At 40.2% G+C, this 22,499-nt stretch overlaps 1 protein-coding gene across 8 annotated transcripts in view; it reads right to left on the bottom strand.

The window, feature by feature from the left end:
* Positions 1-22,499, bottom strand: part of foxp2 (forkhead box P2) — a 91,368-nt gene that overhangs the window by 9,160 nt on the left and 59,709 nt on the right. For all 8 annotated transcript variants that reach the window (XM_047804154.1, XM_047804150.1, XM_047804148.1 and 5 more), the window contains 8 exons: positions 19,106-19,243; positions 17,176-17,265; positions 14,710-14,893; positions 13,120-13,333; positions 10,901-11,011; positions 5,365-5,452; positions 3,608-3,691; positions 357-567 (listed from right to left, as the gene is read on the bottom strand). In XM_047804154.1, the coding sequence (XP_047660110.1) occupies positions 357-567; positions 3,608-3,691; positions 5,365-5,452; positions 10,901-11,011; positions 13,120-13,333; positions 14,710-14,893; positions 17,176-17,265; positions 19,106-19,243 (1,120 nt within the window). The remainder of the gene's footprint in view (positions 1-356; positions 568-3,607; positions 3,692-5,364; positions 5,453-10,900; positions 11,012-13,119; positions 13,334-14,709; positions 14,894-17,175; positions 17,266-19,105; positions 19,244-22,499) is intronic.

The following is a 22,499-nucleotide window of genomic DNA, read 5'->3' as shown; positions in this document are numbered from 1 at the left end:
CGTGTAGATATTTTGTATGTATCTGAATATTTCATGCCCCCCTCCATGTGAGGCCAGTAAATATAAACATCAAAAAGAGTGGATTTTTTTATACACACGCAGAATAACACACAACTCGTCTAAAATGTGATGAATTTTGTATCATTTCTCTATTTGACTGTAATTAACATTCATAAAATATTGAGGAACTGTACAGCATGATATTTGTCTCATTTGCACAGAGGGGAAAAAATGAAATAAAGAGCTTCATTTGGATGCTGGCTCTTATTGGAGCAAACAGCACACCAGGAGGAATGTGTGTGTACCCAAACAGAAGAAAAACATACAGTATCGCTACAGATACTTATTGTATTTACCTGAGGATAGTGGCATGGAATATTTGTCAGAGTGGCGTCTGCGCATGGCGCCCATGCTCGGCACACTGGCGGGACTCAGGACGGAGGGCACCTGGGGCATCTGGCTCAGTGGTGTGATCGGAGTGGTGGGTGTGGTTGGGGTCTGAGGGAGGTTTGGGGGTGACACTGATGGCAGGTTCTTTGACATGGTCATGCTTGACACGAGATTCAACTGATGACGAGAAACAGAGAGAAACAGAGAGAGAGAGAGAGAGAGAGAGAGAGAGAGAGAGAGGGAGAGAGAGAGAGAGTTTTAAAGCACTCAGACAAATAAGAACAGATTCCGCTGTACAGCTGTGTTCACACTAATAAGCTGCAGAGAAAACAGCCAATCTCCACTAATTACAGGATGAAACTGTATCATAAGAATTCTAATTAGAGCACGCTGTTAAAGATTATCTAATGATGATCCTTTGTGTTATCTCAACCCATCTCAATCCCATAAGAGCTTCCTGTCTGTGTGTGACTATGAATGTTTTCTGATAGTGAGTTGCCACCTGTTATATTTCCTTAACTTAGCTCTCTTGAAAACACCTGGATTGTAAACCCACACTGTAAACACTCCCACCTTTCGTCAGGACCCAACACTTTGAATAAATTCACCCTGAGCATTATTTTTTAGGTTTAATCTCTCTAAATGTTACCATTACAACTTCTAATGTCTAAGAGGGAATTCTGGAGTGCTTTTAATGGAGTGAAACTGGAAATGACAGCAGCAGACCGAGCTAGGCAGCAACAATCATTTAGAGCAGGTGTTGATAAATAGAAGGAAATGTCATGTTGCCTGTTCGCGTTACGCCTAGGTGTTTACATAGTCGATCATTACGACGCCACTTAATGATAATGAGATGATGACAACAGAAAAAGCATTATATAGTCATAGAGAAGAAATACATTACTCCACTAGAGAAACACTGCTCCTCAGCGACGTGGCTGCATCTACAACATCGATACAACGTTAATGATAAACATGCATTATTGCTGACAGGTGGATTTTTTTTCTCTACGAATTTTCCATGCCTCTCTGTAGTATATACTAATTCTGCTGTGACTCATGCTTTCCATAACATCCCACTACTCATGGACAATTTTTTTTTATCTTACTGTAACCAATGTGACACTCTGATAATGGCTGACTCTACTGGCATCATTTTCTCTCTAGATCACTCTTCTGTGTATAATGCAGAAATCTCCATATAATTCAGCAGAGGTCAGGTCATGGCAATGGGTAGGTGCTCTAAACAGCCTCCCCCTTAATCCCTCATTCACTGCTGTACACTGCATGCTGCAAAAACCACAATATCAACCAGTAATTATGTGCTACTTGTTCTACACCGGGACCAACAAAGGCCTCTGATACACCATCAAACTGAGCAAAAAAAGAGCACTTCATAATAAATCCTATTAAGAGTGAGTGTGTGCGGGGCATGTATATTTATAGTGTTAAGACAAGATTTTCTTCCCCTCTCTCTTCACCTGGTTACAGCAACAAGCGTAACATGTTTGCAGGCACACAATCCCGTATTTGCCAAATGGAATTTATTAAAGCCTAACTGAGCAGGAGTGAATGAGAGGCAGGAATGAGCACTTCGCCAACTCTACTCATCTGAATATATATTCAAGGTTGGCTGAGAGAGAGAGAGAGAGAGAGAGAGAGAGAGAGAGAGAGAGAGAGAGAGAGAGAGAGAGAGAGAGCGAGAGAGAGGGGAAAAACCCTCATTATTCAGGACTTGCAACCTTGGTAACTTTGATTTTCAGCCATCCGTGGCATGGCCAAAAGGTAACATTTAATGAAGTGCCATTCAGGGCATAAATGGGGTCAGATAATAGACAGCATGCCTACACCTTGTGTTGGGCTACTGATAGCTGTTAAGGGTGCAGTGATGAACCAACAGGGCTCATTTTTCCCTGCTAATAAATTCATGCTATTAATATTTATCAAACATGTGGGCTGTCTCTCTCTCGTTCATTCCTATGTATGCGAGGGACGGGAATCTGTGCCAAATCATATATTACCACATATTTTATTCTGTACATACATTTCTAAATGTTGGATACACATGTTCCCTTTACATCAGTTACACTGGAAAATCAATATTCAAACACACAAACAGTTGCCTGGAAATAAATCCACAGTGGCATGCAGATACACACATACACACACAGACACACACACAAAAAAAAAAAAAAAAAAAAAGAAATGAGAAAAACTGAGACTGCTTGTTTAAAAATCAGCCATTAATTGCTCACCATCAAATGCAATTAGCAGCCTTTTCATGTGTGGTTTATGTAATGTAATACTTCATTAATAGCATTCATTCATATGCAGTCTTGGATTACGGGCTGAAATTCTTTATTAGTGTAGATGTAACCAAGCTGCTGGAATTCTGAAGATTAAAAAAGGGAGAGTGAATAATAAATTGGCAGAGGGGTGCAGATGATTCCTTGCAGATCTACAGGGATAATTATTCTATCTTGTGATTATCTATTTTATATGATGGGAGGTGATGAGAAAAATTATGCCATTCAAATTAGGCACGTACTAAATGTTAGAAACACACTATATATTTCTGTACAAAATATTGAGCACTGAATAAATAAGTTGAATAATAATATTTATTTTCGCTCTGATGTCTACATGCAAATACTTTCTATAAACCAGGATTACACCGAAATTTTAGGTTTGTTTGACATACAGTATAAGTGAAATATCTTTTTCCACAATGCAAAAAAAAAATAATCCATATTTTTGAGATAGTATTTGGCCCAAATTTCCTGCTATCTTTCAGATTGTTTACAGATTGCTGGTAATTTCATTTCACATCTTGTTCAGCAGGCTCTATCTATCATTAGAGCTGTTTGTTTTCTGAATGAAAGGTCCTCACTGGCTTGTGGCTCCTTCGAGTGCTCCTCCGGTCACAGAGCTTAACAGCTTCTGCCGCCCAACAGGTTGTTTGCGGTATTAAAGCCATCAGGCCATAATGGTTGGACCTTTTTGGCTCAGATTGGGGCTATGATTTAATGCACTCCCCGTTGTCACAGTCTACTCCTGCTTGCGTCAGATGGGGAGCAGTGAAACCTGGCATTACAAATCCCATTCGCTCCTCATCCTCTCCCTTTTCATCTCTCAGTGCGGTTAAATGGTGGTGTTTAGAGAGCTCATCTGCTGGCCTGCCGCCCTGTTTACTGAATGTAGAGCAATATGCACTCACCGGTTTAGGAGATGGCTTGGGCTCTGAGGGCCGCATGTGCAAGTGGGCCATCATTGCCTGAAGACGCTCACGTTCTTTAGAAAGCTGTTAACAAAAAGAGAGGGAGAGAAGAAGGGGGAAAAAGGAAAATACAGCGGTTTTAGAAATGAGTGATCTTCCCCAGACAACCATACTCATACATCTTGTTATTGAGCTTGTCTGAGTATAATGATTCCTGCATACGACCAGTTTGGATTGTTAAACCTCACAGACACAGGCTTTAAACAAACAGTGAGACTTAAAATGAAATAGGAGAGGGGAAAGAGGAAAAAATACAAAGAAGAGAACCACTCCTTTTGTCAGTGGTGAGAAGATGTGTGGTGCAGAGAGGTCAGAGGAAAACAAACAGCACTTCATCTTTTTGTCAATAGCAGAATTTAGGTCAGCAATGCTCTGACAGTAACAAGCTACTCTGTCCGTAAATTAGAGAGTCCTGAGAGTCTAGGCAAAGTCCTGTGGACTCAGTTAAAGCTGGACTGAAGCCAGCAGCTGCCAAGAGGTGAAGGGGTCCCACAAACAGAGTGCCAGACGAACCCCGCCTCCCTGCCTTGCTGCTTCGCCCACTCCCTCTGAGCTCCAGTTAATGCCCTGGCCATCCGCTATCATCAATCTAGCTCACGGCGAGTGACAGAGACCAGCCCGTGACCATGCACAGCATGCTGAACTCTGCCATAGAACCTGTATCCTCACTCTGATCCGTGCCTCATTACCACTGACGGAGGGATAAAAAAAAGAAACAGGAAAACGGGAGGACAAAAAAGCACGATGGAAAACAGAAACACCGCTGTAATTGGTCACAGTGTAAGCACGGGAGGTCGTGCATCTTTGGTCTATGGGTGCTTTCAGAGGGGAAAAATGAAGGTGGTTGGACTTTTTAAATATAAACAGGAATTATTCATTGTACTGAATTCTTATAAATAGGGAGGAATTCACGGACCATAAAAACCTTAAAAGGTTAAGAGCAACACTTGGCAGACACTTCGGTTTAGGCCTCTTGTCACAGACAAGAGAATGCTGTGGTATTAAGAAAAACCTAAAGTTTTCTTAATACCTGTTATACTTAAACAAAACTCTGCTTTCTGCTTTCTCGTTAATTAATCTGTCATGACTTTTAACTTAGAGATTATGAATTACTATTAAAATAAAACCTGTTGTTTTACATCTCTCCTTATTCGGTGTCATGGGGTGACCCATGCTTCCACTCCCATAGTGCATTACGTCCAACAAGGGTGTGAAGACAAAGATGGTGTTTTGCTGGCAGGAGAGCTGGCCGCAGCTCTGAGTAATAACGTCCTTCAATCACTGCACTCATTATCTTGCCAGCATGACTTCTTAATAAGGTCACGCTCCACCTCCTGAAAATAGTGGCCCACTTTAGAGCTTCCGTCAGGTGCAAAGTGCATTTAATTAACACCGACCAGCCCGAGATGCGTGCATATTAATTGAACAGCATAGAAAATAGGCACAAAGCCTAATTCAATTAAAAATACCCAGTGACAAGTTTTTCCTCAAGATTCACTCACAATCTTCTCTAATCAACAGCACACTATTATTTTTTTTAAATATTTATTTATTTTTACAAAAGTAACAAGGGAAAATCACTGAAAGATGGTATTGCTGTTGTTTCAACTTGATGGAAAGTGCATAGCTTATATGTATGTACTAACGTAGGTGTAGGTGATGGCAAAGGTTGGTGATGAAAAGGTTGGTGATGATACCTGTATCTCTAGCTGCTGTACCACCTGCATTTGGACCCGGCACTGGGCTGTGCTCCTGTCGTCTAGAGCGTGCTCACTGTTAAGGTGCCTAAAATCAAAAGGAAACAGGTGAATTACGCAACGCAACCCATGACACATATTCACTATTTTACTCCAGCAAAATAATGCAGGCACAGTGCTGTTTTTTTTGTGTTACAAATGTTTTTGATTTTTTAAAACGTGCAACGCTGCATTTTATTTATTTATTAATTTTTTGCTAAAAAAAAAAAAAAAAAAAAAAGGTTCACTATCTCTTTAGTGTTCACCATAAAAAGGTAAAAAAAACCTACAATTTACAAATGACAATAGGGGCACGTCAACTAAATGCATAGCATCAGCACTGCTTATACGGGATGTTGGCATACAAAAGGCATTACAGAGTGGTTTTGTCCTCTTCATTTATGGAAAACAATAAATGCAATTTAACTTGAGTAACATTTAAAAAGCGCCTCCTACGAAGGGTGCATTCTTCAGCCGACGTATTAAATGTATCTACTCATCCCTTCATTAGAATAAAGGAAGAAAAAAAAAAACGGCAGACTGCAAAAGCAGTCAATGACGGTTTTCCTTGATTGGATTTTGTCTGCAGGACACAAAAGAAGCTCGCCATTAAAATAGACCTTTATTCCCGGCGAACGCACGGAGGCGAAAAGGTTTTTAAAAGTGTTGTGATGTTCGGTAATGAGCCTCTATCTAAATTATCATTGGTGACAAACCCACAAAGCGCTCTTTGAGGAGACATGGTTATGAAATGCCAAAGCTGCCACTTTCTTTCCTGTAATTATAGGTTAGCTTGCAGACCCTTCAATGATCATTTACAGTACAGCCTCCAGTGCATTAGAGTGAGCTTAAATCACACCGACACACACACACACACACACACACACACACACACACACACACACACACACACACACACACACAAAATGCTATGCATTTCCTCTATTCATTCTGAACAGGCCATTGTTTATGTGCAATATGCAAAATAACAATGTATTCATAACGCTCCCAAAACACACCAATCAAAGTGGAGGGCATAAGAGAACACAATAGCTCCACTACCTTTCAATTACAGCCATGCCTCATTTTAAATCATTTCATTTCATCATGGTCATTTCTGCTTTTGTAACTATTTCAGGTCGAATGCCCAGATATTCTCCATTATAAATCAAAAATGAGATGGTTTTAAAACAGAGAGAGGCTGGGAAAGCTGGTGGCTCCCTCCAGCCCATGCCTAATTGCTGTTTCAGAATGCGCATGCAAAGGGGCATTTCATTAATCATTTAATCATGTCCCTTGCAGGGAAGAGGGGAACTAATGTTGCAAATACCCTTTTCATTTCAATGCTCATAATGCTATCTTACGCACTTGATGTATGGTGGATGTCATAAATTACAGCTGCTTCAAAAGGGCCAAGCGCCTTGCCTGCTTTCCCCTAAAGACACTTACTCCTTTCTCCTTACCATCAGCATTCTCGATTTATCTCTTTTTTTTTTGTGTGTGTGTTCGTGTTTTTTGAAGTAAGGCTTTAACACAAGGTCAAGAATTAGCAATATTACCTACAGGTTAACAGATGCAAATAAAAGATACAAGAGAATAAAAACAAAGAATTGGAAAGAAAGCATCTTAAAATATGGGTATATATGTGTGTGTAAATGAGAAAGAAAGAGAGAGAGAGAGAGAGAGAGAGAGAGAGAAAGAGATAGAGAGAGATTGGGGTTAGATGGAGTCACCAATACCTCTTAATGAGGCAGAGGCGGTGTGCTCAGTTCAAACAGAAAGGTGAGGAGAGGATGAGAGAGGCCATCTGCACAAAGACAGCTCTGAGCAAACATCTCTGGAGCTGCCTGTAATTTATGGGTCACTTTATAGTCATATTGATTTCTGTTTTGAGAGTGGGAATAAGAGCTCTGATGGCACTAGGCTCTGCGAAAAAGACTGACAGGAGCAAGCCACACTGACACTGACTGCATTTAGCATTATGGCCTACAGAATTACATCAATGATACTTTTAACAGTACCTCAGATGGAGGTAATGACAATCGAATCGTAAAAATAGTCTACAGATAAATAACAGACACAGCATTATTACCTAGTTTACATAGAACCCAACAAAGCTACCTAAAAAAAAAAAAAAGATGGAGGCTAGCACACTTTACGAAAGTAAGAGCAGGAGTGAAAAGTCAGTCAAACACAGTCTAAAAAGATCACGGATAGAATGGTATTAATGGTATCATGGTATTAAACAACCCTTTATACAAGTTATTAAAAAATGTATCATGTTTTTTGGTCTAAAAGACTAAAAACAGGAAACAAGATCAAATCACATTTAATTATTCTTTCATATTCATTCATTCATTCATTCATTCATTCATTCATTCATTCATTTTCTACCACTTATCCGAACCTCTTGGGTCACAGGTCTCAGGCGTCATCGCACGTTAAGGCAGGATACACCCTGGACGGAGTGCCAACCCATCGCAGGGCACACACACTCTCATTCACTCACACACTATGGACAATTTTCCAGAGATGCCAATCAACCTACCATGCATGTCTTTGGATCGGGAGAGGAAACCGGAGTACGGGAGGAAATCCCAGAGGCACGGGGAGAACATGCAAACTCCACACACACAAGGCGGAGGCGGGAATCGAACCCCCAACCCTGGAGGTGTGAGGCGAACGTGCTAACCACTAAGCCACCGTGCCCCCTTATTCTTTCATATTTTTTTCCTAATAGCTATTACATTATTTGTTTGTCACATTGTTGTTTTAAGCTGACACAGAGTGAGAGAGGCTTTGAGGAAAGGTGGTGTAATGAGCCAAAAGACATATAATCTGTCTGGAATGGCAGTGTACTGTGCTGCTCTGCCAAAAATAGCATGTTTTTAATGGTTTAATGGAACATGGCAATGCCGTTTTTGTCTGTTGATCTGATAGACGCTGGGTATGATATTGTTGCTAACATACAAGGAATGGTAGTATAGGTAGTGTGTTTACAGCAGTAGTGCATTATGCAGATAAAGAGTTTTCAATCCAGTTCACATCCTCTGTGAGAGATACTGTGTTCCGGTTCAGGGGCAATTCAAAGTGAACAGGATGCAAAATATTTAGGGAGTCACTGTCAGACACAAAAGAAATGAGCCACTGCAGTACAGGGTAACTTAGGAACATTGTAAACAGTATTAAAGTCTGTCTAATCATATATCATGACTAACCATAAAAACAACAACAAAAAAGTCTATAACCTGGTCAGCACAGGGGGCTGGAAGGGGCAAACTGGTGTAACAGTTTCTGTGTTATACTGTTAATGTTATATTACGCATATATTAGTTAATTCATTATATTATTCTATAATATAAATTTGAGCGTTCAACACTGTGCTGGAAAAAAATGGTAACAGGTTACTGAAGATATAACTGAAGATGTATCAGCCATTTGTAGGACATTTACAGTAAATGTCCAGTAAAAACTCACTGAACTGCATCATCTGATTTAGGCTTTGCCCTCCATACACGTGTGGAAAAATAAGCATGCACTATGAGAAGTAGGGCAGCAATCTGTAGCTTATATAATAATAAAAAACTTGCCAGCACTCGAAGAGCAGAACTTGGGTGGCATGAATATATTATGCAGTTCTTTTAATTTGACATACTCCCCAAATAAGTTGACCTGAATCACACTAGAAGCACAAGAAACTCTCAGAATAATGCAGTCTCTGTTGCATAAATATACATATCTTGAGGAAACACACCCAAACACACACACACACACACACACACACACACACACACACACACACACACACACACACACACACACACACACACACACACACACACACAAAAGTAACATTCCATTTAAATTTCAGAGCTAATGTAAGGTGCCAGGAACCTCTAGGCTACCTCTCCAGGTAAGAAACACTTAAAAGAACACTGAACAGCTATTAAATGCTGATCTTGACAAGTTTCTTAAACGCACGGTGCAAATTCTTCACCAGCAGCTACAACCCCAAGCTGCGCGCCACCCCTTCAAAGGTACTACTTGATTCTGACACCTGTTTTATGTAAACCGTTTTAGGCATGTGTACCGGGATGATGCGTGCCAGTGACTGCCATCTCCCAAAACATTAAAAGCCTCTTCCTGACACAGACAATAGCTCCTCCAAAGCACAGTGACACCCGCCATCTCGATGGCTCAGATCACGCTGGCTTTGTGGTGGGGGTTTCAGGTGAGGCTTACTGTACTCTAGATTCTGAGTCAGGGAATGATCAGGGGAGTGCTGTGCGTATTTCAGCACGACATACTTGAAACACTTGCTGCTTCACATGCTGAATGTTGTGGTAATGTCCTACTATGCAACATGTCAAACTGTGATACTTTGAGCTGATGATCATAATTTATAATGTGTATAATATCAGGGAGAACATAGAAGATATTTAGAATATAGACACTTGTAAGAGCTTAAGAGATCCCTGTCTGACAATCAGTCAATCAATCGAACAGTTTTGCAATTTAATGTAAGTTTTTAATACAGTTTCAGTCCTATCTTCTCCCTGTTTGGAGTTTCAAATGTCTAATTTCAAATATTTCAAATGTCTAATTCCTATGCCAATCTACAAAAACGAAGAATGAACAATATCCCCACTTACAAATGCTGTTTATGTGAACTGACGTGGACATTTGTGCCTGCCATAATGCGTGCAAGATCATTATTTCACAGTTAATTAACACACCTGATTAGAATATTCAAATGAACACTTCTTCTTTCTTTTGACGTTGAGGCACTTGTCTCCAAGTGGCAATGTGATAACCTATAATCTCCGGCACGGCAAACACCTTCTCCTTTGATGGCCCTCACTAGCATCCCAGCAACAAAGCAGACCAATTACAAATGAGTTAATTAACTAAATTGTTGATGGAGCATGAAGAATTCATTTCACTCCATTGGCTGCACCATGACAACACTAAATGTATCCCGTTGTGTGAGGATAACGTAGCTACACAAGCTGCCATTAGCTTCTGGCAATTCTCACCATCCTGTCATGCTTTCCTCAAGACTGGAGCAGGAAACTCACGGTCATTCCAAAGCTCCGGCTCTAACAGACTGACTGATAACATTGAAAGGCAGTCAGAAGTATCACTACGGAAATTTTACACTTTTCAACTGGCTGTGAAATCTTTCAACACCTTCAGTGCTGGTGTTAAAAACACATTCTGTCTGCATTTTGCAGTTTTTTTTTAAAATAATAACTATTTTAATGAATAATCATTGAAACAGCTAACCACAGGAAATGTCGGAGTTCACATTTTTTTTATATGATTTGTGATGAATTATGGCTTTGTAGTTGACTTTTTTTTTTTTGTACTTCAGATAAATTGGGAATATTATAATCCTACATAATATTAGGAACCAAACATTTAACCATGATGAACAAATTCCAGTGTGTAGTTTTTTTGTACAGAGCCAATCATTTATATAATCAAAGATACCTACTTCAAAAACTGTCCAAAGTCCTCGCAGATGCTCTCACAGCCTGGCCATTTGCACACTCCATGACCATAGAGAGAATGTGAGTGTAATGCTCCAGTCTCTTCATGTAAAGAGCTAAGAGGGTGAGAGACAGAGCCAGACAGAGAGAGAGAGAGAGAGAGAGAGAGAGAGAGAGAGAGAGAGAGAGAGAGAGAATCAGATACTTTACAAGAGGCACAATATATGGAGGCCACTTGCACCTGTCAGGTTACAATCAGTGACAATTGGGACAAAACAGGTCCCAATTGTCACAAATTCTGCTGCCTGCTAAAAAAAAAAGCTTCAAAATCAGGCACAGAAATATCATTGATTATTATATTGGACAGCTTGCGTGAGATATAGAAATTTATAGAATTTTTTTTTAAGAATTTTCAGACAGCGGAAAAAAGCAACGACATCATATGACACAACCTATCTTGTCTAAACCTGTGATTTGATTTTGACTAATGTTTAATCTGCTGTTATAATGAATTAACACCTTCTGTCCAATCACATTTGAGAATACAAGCATGCTGCGGTATAGCTGCAAATAAATATGGATATTTATCAAGAGGGAGTGATTCTTGGTATTAACAATAAAATCATTTGGTAACACTATCTTATGATCCTATTAAGAAAAAAAAACAGACGACATGCTAAAATCTCATAAGGAGAAAAATTAGCGCAACGACATAGACACGTTAGAGCTAAGGAAGCTCAACAGGTGTGTGTGTGTGTGTGTGTGTGTGTGTGAGTATTTGAGAAAAAGAGAGAGAGAGAGAGAGAGAGAGAGAGAGAGAGAGAGAGAGAGAGAGAGAGAGAGAGAAAGAAAGAGAGCGGGTGTGTTAGAAAGACCTTGTTGGCTATCTGACACTCAGCTCTGCCTACATTGATCAGCTCCTGTTAGTAAGCAGCCGGCTTTGACAATTCTCCACATTCAATCGTTATGAGAGGCCTTGAGCCCTTAAGACATTGTGGACTATTAAAATTGTGTTTTTTTTTTTTATTATTATTATTGTCAAATCCCCCCTATGTTTTATCTTATTTATTCAGAGAAAAGACTGCTTCTATATACAATATATATATATATATATGTATATATGTATATACATATATATATATGTATATACATATATATATATATATATATATATATATATATATATATATATATATATATATATATATATATATATATATATATATATATATATTCTCCTGAGCAGGGCTTAAGAAGCTGCTCAGATGCTATCTACTTTACCCTAATGACACAACACCTGCGCTAACAGTAAAGTCGACGGCTGGGGATCTGCATGTCTCGTGTGGCAGCAGGCGCCTGAATAATGTATGGAGCAGGTAGGCAGAAATGCAAAATGCTGTTTCACACTGGCAGAGCAGCAAACAAAAGGACCATCACATGGATAAACATGAAGGAAATGTCACACTTGCATCTAGTATTCTGTTTACATGACAACCTGAGCTGCTGAGGTAATTCCAAAAGAGAAAGCGGGTGCGAAATGCTTCATGTACAGTGAGGTTTGTTTTGTGCATGTTCCTGTGAGATGCACCTTCTTGTTTTTGATAATTTGATAACAGTCTATATAACAACACACAGCCCCTATGTCTTCAGGGATCTTTTGGTTGGCTTTGACTATTATTGCACATGCTTTAATAAAGTATTGATGAGCAAATAAACAATATTATGCGCTTCCTTTAAGAATAAATTCTCTCTCTTGTTCTAAATGGAGACAAATACTACAGCATTTTTTAGACGATGTGTTACATGAAAAGGAGTTGCATTTGTACAAACATTACATGCTCTGTTTATGTTCAGTAGAAAGAAGTAAGAAAATATAACTGTACGTAGGATTCAACGTACGTAGAAGTCATATAAATATCATACAACGACACATTTTCACAATATATGATTTGATCATGATATTTTGGCAGAATACAATAACAAATCTATAATCCACAAAATTATCTAAGGAATAAAAGGAAAGAAATGAAACAACTGATAAAAGTGTAAAATTGTATTTATGTATTATACATTTGTGTTTGGAAGTGATTACGCTGAAAACAACACTGAAAGGTGCACAGTGAGAATATCTTGCTAAAAGGCTTATCACCACATCAACCATCTCTGCATGTATGCTTGTCAACTATGCATGTGTGTGATCCTGTGTGTATATGCGTGGAGGTACCTCTCTCTGCGAGTGTTGATGACTGAGGACTGGCCGTTGGCGATAGGGTGATGAGTGATTGGCGGAGAAGCTTTGGAGGTGGTGGAGGAGGTAGTGGAGGAAGAGTTGGTGGTGCTGAGGTCCAGGCCGCTGTGTTTCATGCCATTATCATCCATGGTGTGGCCGCTGGTCACATCCTTCCACAACTGCTGGAGCTCGGCCGGGCTCAGGCCTGCTGTAAAACAAATATAAAATCAAGTTCAGTCCAGTGCATTTGACCACATACTACAACTTCCTAACAAGCAACGGGTTGACAGACCAACATGAAAGCCTGTAACAGAGGCTTAAACGCAGCCTGGATTCACTGCACTTTAACATGTTTGACAGCCATCTTCTCACTACAGACAGCTAGAGACAAGAGAGATTTAAACCACATAAGCCAAGATAAAGCGTTATGTTTCATCTTTATTTGTCTGCTCACTGACAGGTTAAAAACAAAACGTTAAAAATCTTTTTATATAGCTGTTATCATGTTTGCTATAGTTATACTCTGTTAGCTTCACAGCTGTCTAGATTATGAATACACTATATTTTTTGCTCTGTTATGATTTCTGTATCTGCTGTCTACATTATGTGTATGCTATCTTGTCTGCAGTCTTTGTTATATCTACCAGTTTGTTAACTATTAAGGTTAGATCACAAAACAAGCGAATTGCTAACTGATCATCTTTCAGTCTTATTATTTTATCTGTAACATAGATCTTTGGTTTAATGATGCTGTTCAACCTTGTAATCTTCAATAGTTCCCATCTATCACTTTCCAGCTATATTTGTCCATACAAATTCTAAGCCCTCGGTTAAAACAGACATAAACAAGACTGACATAAGCAGAATATTAGAAAAAGTGCACCTGAACTGTCCTTCTGAGTCACATGTTCTTCATCCATACTTTCCAAGTCTCCACTGTGTCTTTTAAGCATTTGAAGATAGACAGAAAAAAGATCCACTGGCACCTTCATCTCTTTGCTCTGAATGCAAAATCCAAAAGTGTTCGACTGCCAGCGGTGTGGAACTCATCAAGCCACGATTATAGCCTGACAAACAAGCTTCTGTCTGCAAAGTCATATCATCATGTAATCCCTCAGCTGAGACAACAACAGTCCTACGTCACAACGTTCCAACCAGTCTGCACTTAAGACCCGTTTGCCACTGTTGTTATCTACTAATGCGGCACCCAGTGCTCGTTTCAGCCAAAGCAAATGGCAGCTCTTCATTTTCTATGCTCACTGTGTGAGGCAGTAAACAACAACAACAATAACAACACCAAGCGGCAAGGGAGGAGGGGAGAAAGAGAGAGAGAGACAGAGAGACACAGCAAGAACAACAAGCATGCAAACACAGGCAACAGCTCTGGAAAAGAAGACAAAGACAGCAAGAAAAACAGACAGAAGAAAAGAGGTGAGGAAAGAGCAACATACAGATAAAGAGATGCAAGAGATCAACAAGAAAGAGGGAACGTAAGGAGAGACAGGCGCGAGAGCGGAAGCCAGAGAGCTGTGCACAGACAGGCAGAGCATGTGAGTGTGAGTCACATGATGGTGGTGGGTTTACCTGGCGGGAGAGTCTGTGCAGGGAGGGCGCTCTGTCCTGGGCCCGGGGGCAAAGAAAGCAGGCCCTGCCGTTGCATGCTGAGCAAGTGCTGCTGCTGCTGGAGCTGCTGCATCTGCAGGAGCTGCTGCTGAAAGACCAGCTGCTGTGCCGCTAACTGCTGCTGATGCTGCTGCTGCTGCTGTTGCTATAGTGAGAGTGTGATACACACAGCACACACACATACACACAAATCACACACATTAACAAGCAAGTGGGAGCTCAACATACATATGAGTCTACTGGTCTTCTGCTTCTTTTCATCCCTCTCTCCCTCCTCCTCATGATCTCTCTCTGTCTCATCTCTGCCTCTCTCTCTCTCTCTCTCTCTTTCTCTTCTCTCTTCCTCTCTCTGGGGTGCTAGGAGGATTGAAGAGTGTATGGTTTGATTAAGGGTGGGGTAATGGGTAAACCACCCCCCACCCCCCCTGCTGATAGTTAATTACCTTGCATTTCAAATGGCATATTAGTGCTTGAGAGAGAGAGAGAGAGAGAGAGAGAGAGAGAGAGAGAAAGAGGAAAGAAAGAGAGGCAGCCAGCCCACAGCTCCCCCTCCCTCTGCCTTGTTTACTGCCAGCTTAGTCTGCCTCTTACATAAGGCAGAGCAAAACAACAACAACATCCAAAACAACAACAAGCAACATCAGAAAAACAGGGCAGCTTTGAGGACAGCATAGGCACACTAATATTCCACTGCACAAAACCAGAAATTCCTGATTAAAGGAACATTTTCAAGCTTAATTTATATTCACTAAATCATTAGTGTATGGATGATTACAATCATTTTGATGTTTCCCTTTACTGAGACTAGCACAGTAAACATGTTTGTTCGATACACATTATAATGGAAGCCTAAGGGCAGTTGCTGTCTTTAAATGCAAATTCAAAGCTATGACTGTCTTAGAATCAAACAGATATGACAGAAAGTATTATCAACGCTGTTGCTATGCAGTTTTACCCAACTTTCATACACTGGGCATATACAACATTCATTAGACTAGAGGTTAACAGTCCATATGCTACAAATTGGATTATACGGAGATTAGGCTGAAATACCCCAGTAATTTACTTTAAAAACAAAAAGAGTTTAACTTGAAAACAACAACAACACATAACTGAGAGTGAAAAGCTTACATATCATTTTACACTGATTATCGTGTGACTGACACTTCTGTACTATGTTTGTATTAAAGTCTTGTATCTGTCAAAGTCCTACCATTCTATAGTATTTATATGCCCCATGAACTGAATTCATTAGCAGGTTTTAGGCGCCAGTTTTTAAAATGTCTTAGCTTCGGTTCTCAGTGGACTCTGCGTATGGTCTCCAGAGGTCTATTAGTAAACTAGGAACTCAAGCAAAGGGCTTTCACAGACACTCAAGGCTTCAGCACTTACTCTCTTCTCTTGTCAGAATACATTACAACCTGGTACTGAGGAAGTCTGAGGAAGAAAACTTCCCATTTTTGCCTGGAATTACAAGAGCGAGCAGAGTAGAGCAGGCCCCGGAGGAGCTCTTCAACACATCACACTTCAGCCTCAGACACGTTCTCTGCTGTGGAAGACCTTCCTCTTTTAGTTTAGGGTGGGGGTACATAGGGGGTTATAGAGAAAGCACAACTTGTGATGCGCTCACTGGAAAACAGGCTGCATAATGGAGCGAGCCGTGTGGATTGGCCTCTGTGTCTCAAGAGAAATAAGGGAGCAATTTCTATTCCATATTTGATGGTGGAGGCCTGAAGAAATTCTATTCACAAATCCAAACAGAAACAAAGCCTTCGGGAGGTCATGCCTGCTTCCTCTCGGCTCTGCATAATGGGACACGGGAAGAAAGAGATAAAGAGACAGGGTGTGCGTGTGTCTGTGTGTGGGATCTGCCATATACCTGATCAATTTAAGCGCTTCAACACATTCTGTTTGGATTTGGGCCCCCCACGTGCTGTGTTTTGTTTTTGATGCCTGTCGCCCCATGTGTCTCTCTCGCCCCCTTTTTCCCTCTCTGTCTGTAAACTGACTGTCAGCGTGATTTATGAGCGTGTTGTGGACGAACTTTTCAGCTCGTCAGCCCGGACCGGCAGCGTTGCTTCATTAATCAGCGGACCCTGTGTACGTCTGTCCCATCCTGCGTGCTACACTGGGCCTTTAACAGCACTCTCGCTTTGCATCCTCTAGCAGCCTGACACCTGCCAAAGACTGCGTCTGTCTGCCTGCCATACTACACTGTCAGCACAGAGCTCTCCTAGCAGCCATTAGAAGTTTCCTTTAATGTAAAAGCAAGACTCCTCCCAGTGTTTTGCACAGAGTCAGCAGAACCAGCTTTAATGCTGAGACTGACTGTAGTGCAACTTCCTGCTGTCACTGAAGTCACAAAGATCTTTTTTTGTGTGTGTGTGTGTGTGCGTGTGTGTGTGTGTGTGTGTCATTATACTGTACCTCTTTTGCCTGTTTGCTGGGGTGCTGTTGCTGCAAAAGCTGGAGGTGAAGCTGCTCCTGCTGCTTCTTGTAGAACTCCTGCAAGTGTTGCTGTGGATAAACAGACACATACTGAATAAAGAAAATAGTCCAGCTGCACTGGCAGCACTATTAACAGAGACTAGGATAGCAGTCTAATCAGTGCACATCCAACAAAATTGACATTGCAGTTTGCAAAAAACCTTTTGGGGGGCTTTAGCTTTTATTATCACAAACATAAAACTTTTTACCAGACATCTGAAATACAAGTAGATAAACAAATCCGCAACCCGTCACGCATAAATACCCTGATCTAATGCTCCAGCGCTGCTCCATATGGGCCTTAAATGCTCCTGCATGATATTCCAGCAGGAACAATTCATCACTTGCACTATATATTTTTGCTCTTATACCCTGACAGGCAGTGAAATACTGAGGAGCACTCTGAGGAGAAGATTCATCACTGTGTATTAATGCATTTAACACACTTCTACTCAGCGCCACGAAGAGCAACGGTGTTCAATGTGGGCTACATTTCTTTCAGACGAAACAGCACCAGGCAACTCAGGGCTTTTAATGAAGATTTAATTAAGAGCAAAGATAAGGCAACATGGTCTTTTCAGGACTATGAGAAGAACTTTAAAGGATGTCTAAATTTGAGTGTCAGTTTCTACATAGTCTGGTGAGTAAAGCCAGGGCATAGTGAGGTCTCTCCTGTCAGCCTCACTTATGTCTTTACTGCATCAGTCCTTGAAAGATGTCCCTACTGAAAACACCTAATTATACGCCTGTCCATTATTGTTTCCCTCATCTAATGTCAAGAATAGGAGCATTGGAGGAAGGGTGCATACACTTACATATGTCTGATCCTAGTGACGACTGATATCGGTTTGGGAAATTTGACAATATAATAAAGTCAGAGTATGATTTTCTGAAAGGAATTGTAAGGACGTGAGTGTCAATAGTTACACAACACTGAGCAACTCCAGTGCTTTTTGAAGTAACAACCAACTGCAAAATGTTGAGATCTTTTTTCCTAACCAGTTACTCAATTTTCCTTATCATTCCAATTAAATGGTTTTCCCCATCAGATATTTTTTCCCCTCTTTAATACATATTATGTATCATGAAAATATACTGAAGCAACATACTACAATGTTTTATCAAATATTGTTCAGTCCTGTGTATGTTAAAAAAAGGTTAATAACGAAAATATTCCTGTAGATAAATATTAGTGATGCTTTTTTGGAGTAATTTTATAGCTGAGCACAATAAATTGATTAGTCAATATTTAAAATAAATAGTCTTGACAAGTACAAAGAATTACTTAGCTTTGCTGCACAGCTCCAATTTAATAACAGAAAACCAACATTTCCCATTTTAGACAAAGTGGCAAAACATTGGCAGTCAATTTAATTCATTTACAATTCGAATGCATTTGAATATTAAAGAGCCTATAATTTTACACTGGCTCACAGAGTGAACATTAGCGGGAGTGCTACAGTGCCTGTTCATATTGCATAAACTGCAGTCAAAAACTGTGTTGCTTTTGAAGGCCAAAAAAAAAAAAAATCCCTAAAAACGAATAATTTTTACATGGACTTTAAGCAAATAAAAAAGCATCTTAAACTTTACTCACAAATTACAAGTAACATTTAGGTAGTTGGGCTGAATGGCTTCTTATTGACTATATAGCCTCCCTACATAGAATATGACAAATTTATGTAGTAACAGTTTGACAACTGATTACTTACTATGAACAACTATGAAGTAATATTTACTAAACTGAGTAGGTGGTAACAAGTGTACTAAGAATGAAGTTCTCAGTTGTAGTGTGTGTGTGTGTGTGTGTGTGTGTGTGTGTGTGTGTGTGTGTGTGTGTGTGTGTGTGTGTGCATGCGCAGGTGTGTACCTGCTGCAGCATGACTGCCTGCTGCTGCTGTAGAAGCGCCTGGAGCTGCTGAGGCGAGAGGACCTGCTGCTGGAGGATCTGCTGCATCTGCTGGGGAGTGATGACCTGTGGACTCATCATGGCCACTGACACTGGCACCTACATAAAAGCAGGAAAAGCAAGAGATTAGTGCTATCCATTTTTCTGATCAATAGCATTTATAAGAGACTGAAGTACCGCTGTCTAATTTTAACTTGGGTGACTAAAACACAAGCATTTCTAGCCTTTCATATATGTGAATAGGGAGGAATCACATGAAAATAAGACACAGATTTAGATTTACTTGCTCAATACACTGTTTTGAGATCTGACAGGATGTTGGGGGTTATGATATGGTGACCAAATGTCCTGTTTCTTCTGTTTACCAGATAATTAGTTAACATTTACTATTTACTGAAAAATGTTCAGGTTTCAAGCATCCAGATGCATTGTTCTTCCCCCAGACACTATTTAAATCATGTGAAAAAACTAGCTGCCAATCTGTGTGGAATTTTTTGCATCCAGACAGCAGTGCTTTCAGAAACAAACAGATCAATGGAAGAAGCTGAGTCCATTCTGAAAAACTCTGCAAAATGATTAACCGGGGAAATACAACAACTGTGCGTGTTCATTCATGGGAGTTTTTAAGAATACAAAAATCGAACAAAAACTTCTTTCTTTATTATTAGCAGTATATGCATATAGAATAACATTGGAGGCCAGTAAAAGGAGTGAGTGGTGGACTATGGGCTGTGAGCATGGCGCATGGTGTGTCGAGCGCTGTAGAGACACGGGTGCTCCTCAGGACGGCTAATCAAGCTGCTTGATTGCTTTCCATACATCCGAGCTCTCGGGGCCTTGACACGTCCTTGTTTTGCTCTCCTCGCTCGCCCTGGCTCAGGTTCCCCTCTTTGATTAGCAGAGACATTTGCATGGTCACTACACATTTTTCATTTTAGAAGTCATTATGCATTAGCGCTCCTGATCGCCCAGCTTGACTAATCCTGATGAACTGAGTCGCAGAGATGAAGGTCACACTCTATCCTCACTGCACATTCATATTCATATTCAAACAAATCCAAGCACCATTCTTCATTAGACTGGCCCCAAAACTCAACAAGCCCTGCCATGGAGGAGTTGAAACACACACACACACACACACACACACACACACACACACACACACACACACACACACACACACACACACACACACACACACACACACACACACACACACACACGTACTCTACACAAAATATCACCCGCACTAACACTCTTGGGATATGAAAGTGATAGGAGAGAAAGGGTAAAAAAGAAGAAGAAGAAGAAGAAGAAAAAAAAACAATGAATAAAGCAACAAAGTCACAAATTAAACAGCTGCATGTAATTATGCAAATGTATGCTTACACCTTCAATGTTATTAAACCTTAAGACACATTTGTGATGTGTAATTACCCCCAGGTTCAACTGGGGTTCTGCGTTGGACTAAACGACAATACAAAGACCAAAGCATAGAAGCGCAAGAGATGTTCTCATTACGCTCATTATTTGTCTATTTAAATGAGCTTTTGCTGAACAACAAAAGAACCCTCTGTGCTTCTACAGTCCACTGAATGCAATAAACATGTAAATTTCACAACAATGAGGTATTAGTTTATTTATCTATCCAGTCCGATTACGTGCAGTAAAACAGGCAGCGAGTGGAAAACGTGATTCTTAATCATTTCAGAGGCACTGAGCAAGAAGCCCACCCTCACAAAGGGAGAGAGAAAACAGCAAACAAATGAAGTCAGGAAGCGCCTTTCAGCCTTTCATTAGCTTTTTAGTGGAGAGATGGATGATAATCATCTTCATTTCATCGCTCTTCCAAACAAAAAGAGGCGAGAGGAAAAAGGCAAAGTGGAAGGCCCCGACCCATTCACTAGGAGCCCTGCACAATGCTAATTCCTGCATTTAACGGCGTGCTTTTCTGCCTGACGTATCAGAGCTTGAAAGATGAAAGCAGATAAGTAATTGCTCTCCTGGTTCTTATTCTTCACTGACAACCCATAAATTTAATTTTACACACACGTTCATTTACATTTTCGAGTATATGACATGATAATTGGTGGAATATAACACCTCCATTCTGCTGGATACTGCACCGGGAGATGATTGACAAGTCGGGTGAATTGAAAGGAACAGAGGCTGAATTGCCTCTCCTGGAAATGATTTTGCAGAGAAGGGACAAAATTAATGAGCATTTACAGGAGGGGTCGTGTGGTAAACATGCACACACAATAGGCAGCTCTCTCGCACGGATGCCACACCAAAAACACAGCCATCATGGCGAAGAACAAACCCCCAGTGGCACAGCCAAAAATCTATTACCACACACACTTGTGACCAAATGGGATTCTTAAAGAATCCCCTGAAATCAGTCCCACTTGAGACATTAACTGGGAACACTGATTAGAATGTGTTTTCATTGGGAACGTAATAAAGTCCAGGATCCAGACGTAGGTTTGCTTTATTTTCTATTTGGACTTGCAGCCTTTCTGAACTGCTATTGACATAAATATGATTAAAATAAAATTAATTTGGCTTAGATTATTTTACCTGACGAAAGAATAAATAATATAAAAAAATCAGAGAAAAGATTTCTGTTGATCTGCTCTTAACAAATTGCCAATTTCAAACTGGAGAGTGATGACAAAGCAAAACTGGCCTTCCTGAAGAAAAAGAAGATGGTCCAGATGTTTACAGAGTATATACTACACACAGGATTACCTGGCTCTGCTAAATTCTTGTTCTTCTCATAAGCAGCAGACCTGATTCAAGATGTCAATAGACGTGTTTATTGTGGCTATGTATTAGATGAACACAATATGTACAAGAGAAAATCAAACTTACAGCATGTGCTGCTAGGGCTTTCTGAAGAGATTATTGTTATATTATTATTAAAATACACTCTAAAATGTGAAAACCTGACAGACCTCAACGTGTTCAATCACAGATGTGCTTTATAACACTATACAGTTTGGGTTCTCTTTTCATGGACTCTGTGGTCTTTATGAATATTTAATAGTTAGTGCAAAGTACAAAAGCCTCCATACATTTTCTGACCAAACTAAAATTAGCTTTCACAGTGCTATGATACAAAAAGAGACCCACTAAAGGTGAAACCTGAAGAAACTCTGAAAATTCTCCAAGGACTACGTGTAATATTTTCTCTATCCTGTACACAGGTGAGAATAAGGCACAGCATCTTATTAAGAGCTTGGAAGTGCTTTACACATTCCAAAGCACTGTTCACTTCCCTCCAACTAGTCTGACAAAGTGCTATTAGCACTGCTTGTTTATCCCCATTACAACAGCCTGGAGTGCTATGTTT

This window comes from Tachysurus fulvidraco, chromosome 19, assembly GCF_022655615.1.
Source record: "Tachysurus fulvidraco isolate hzauxx_2018 chromosome 19, HZAU_PFXX_2.0, whole genome shotgun sequence".
NCBI lineage: Eukaryota > Metazoa > Chordata > Actinopteri > Siluriformes > Bagridae > Tachysurus > Tachysurus fulvidraco.
Note: the sequence above shows the minus strand (reverse complement) of the source record. Positions and strands in the feature narration are given on the sequence as shown.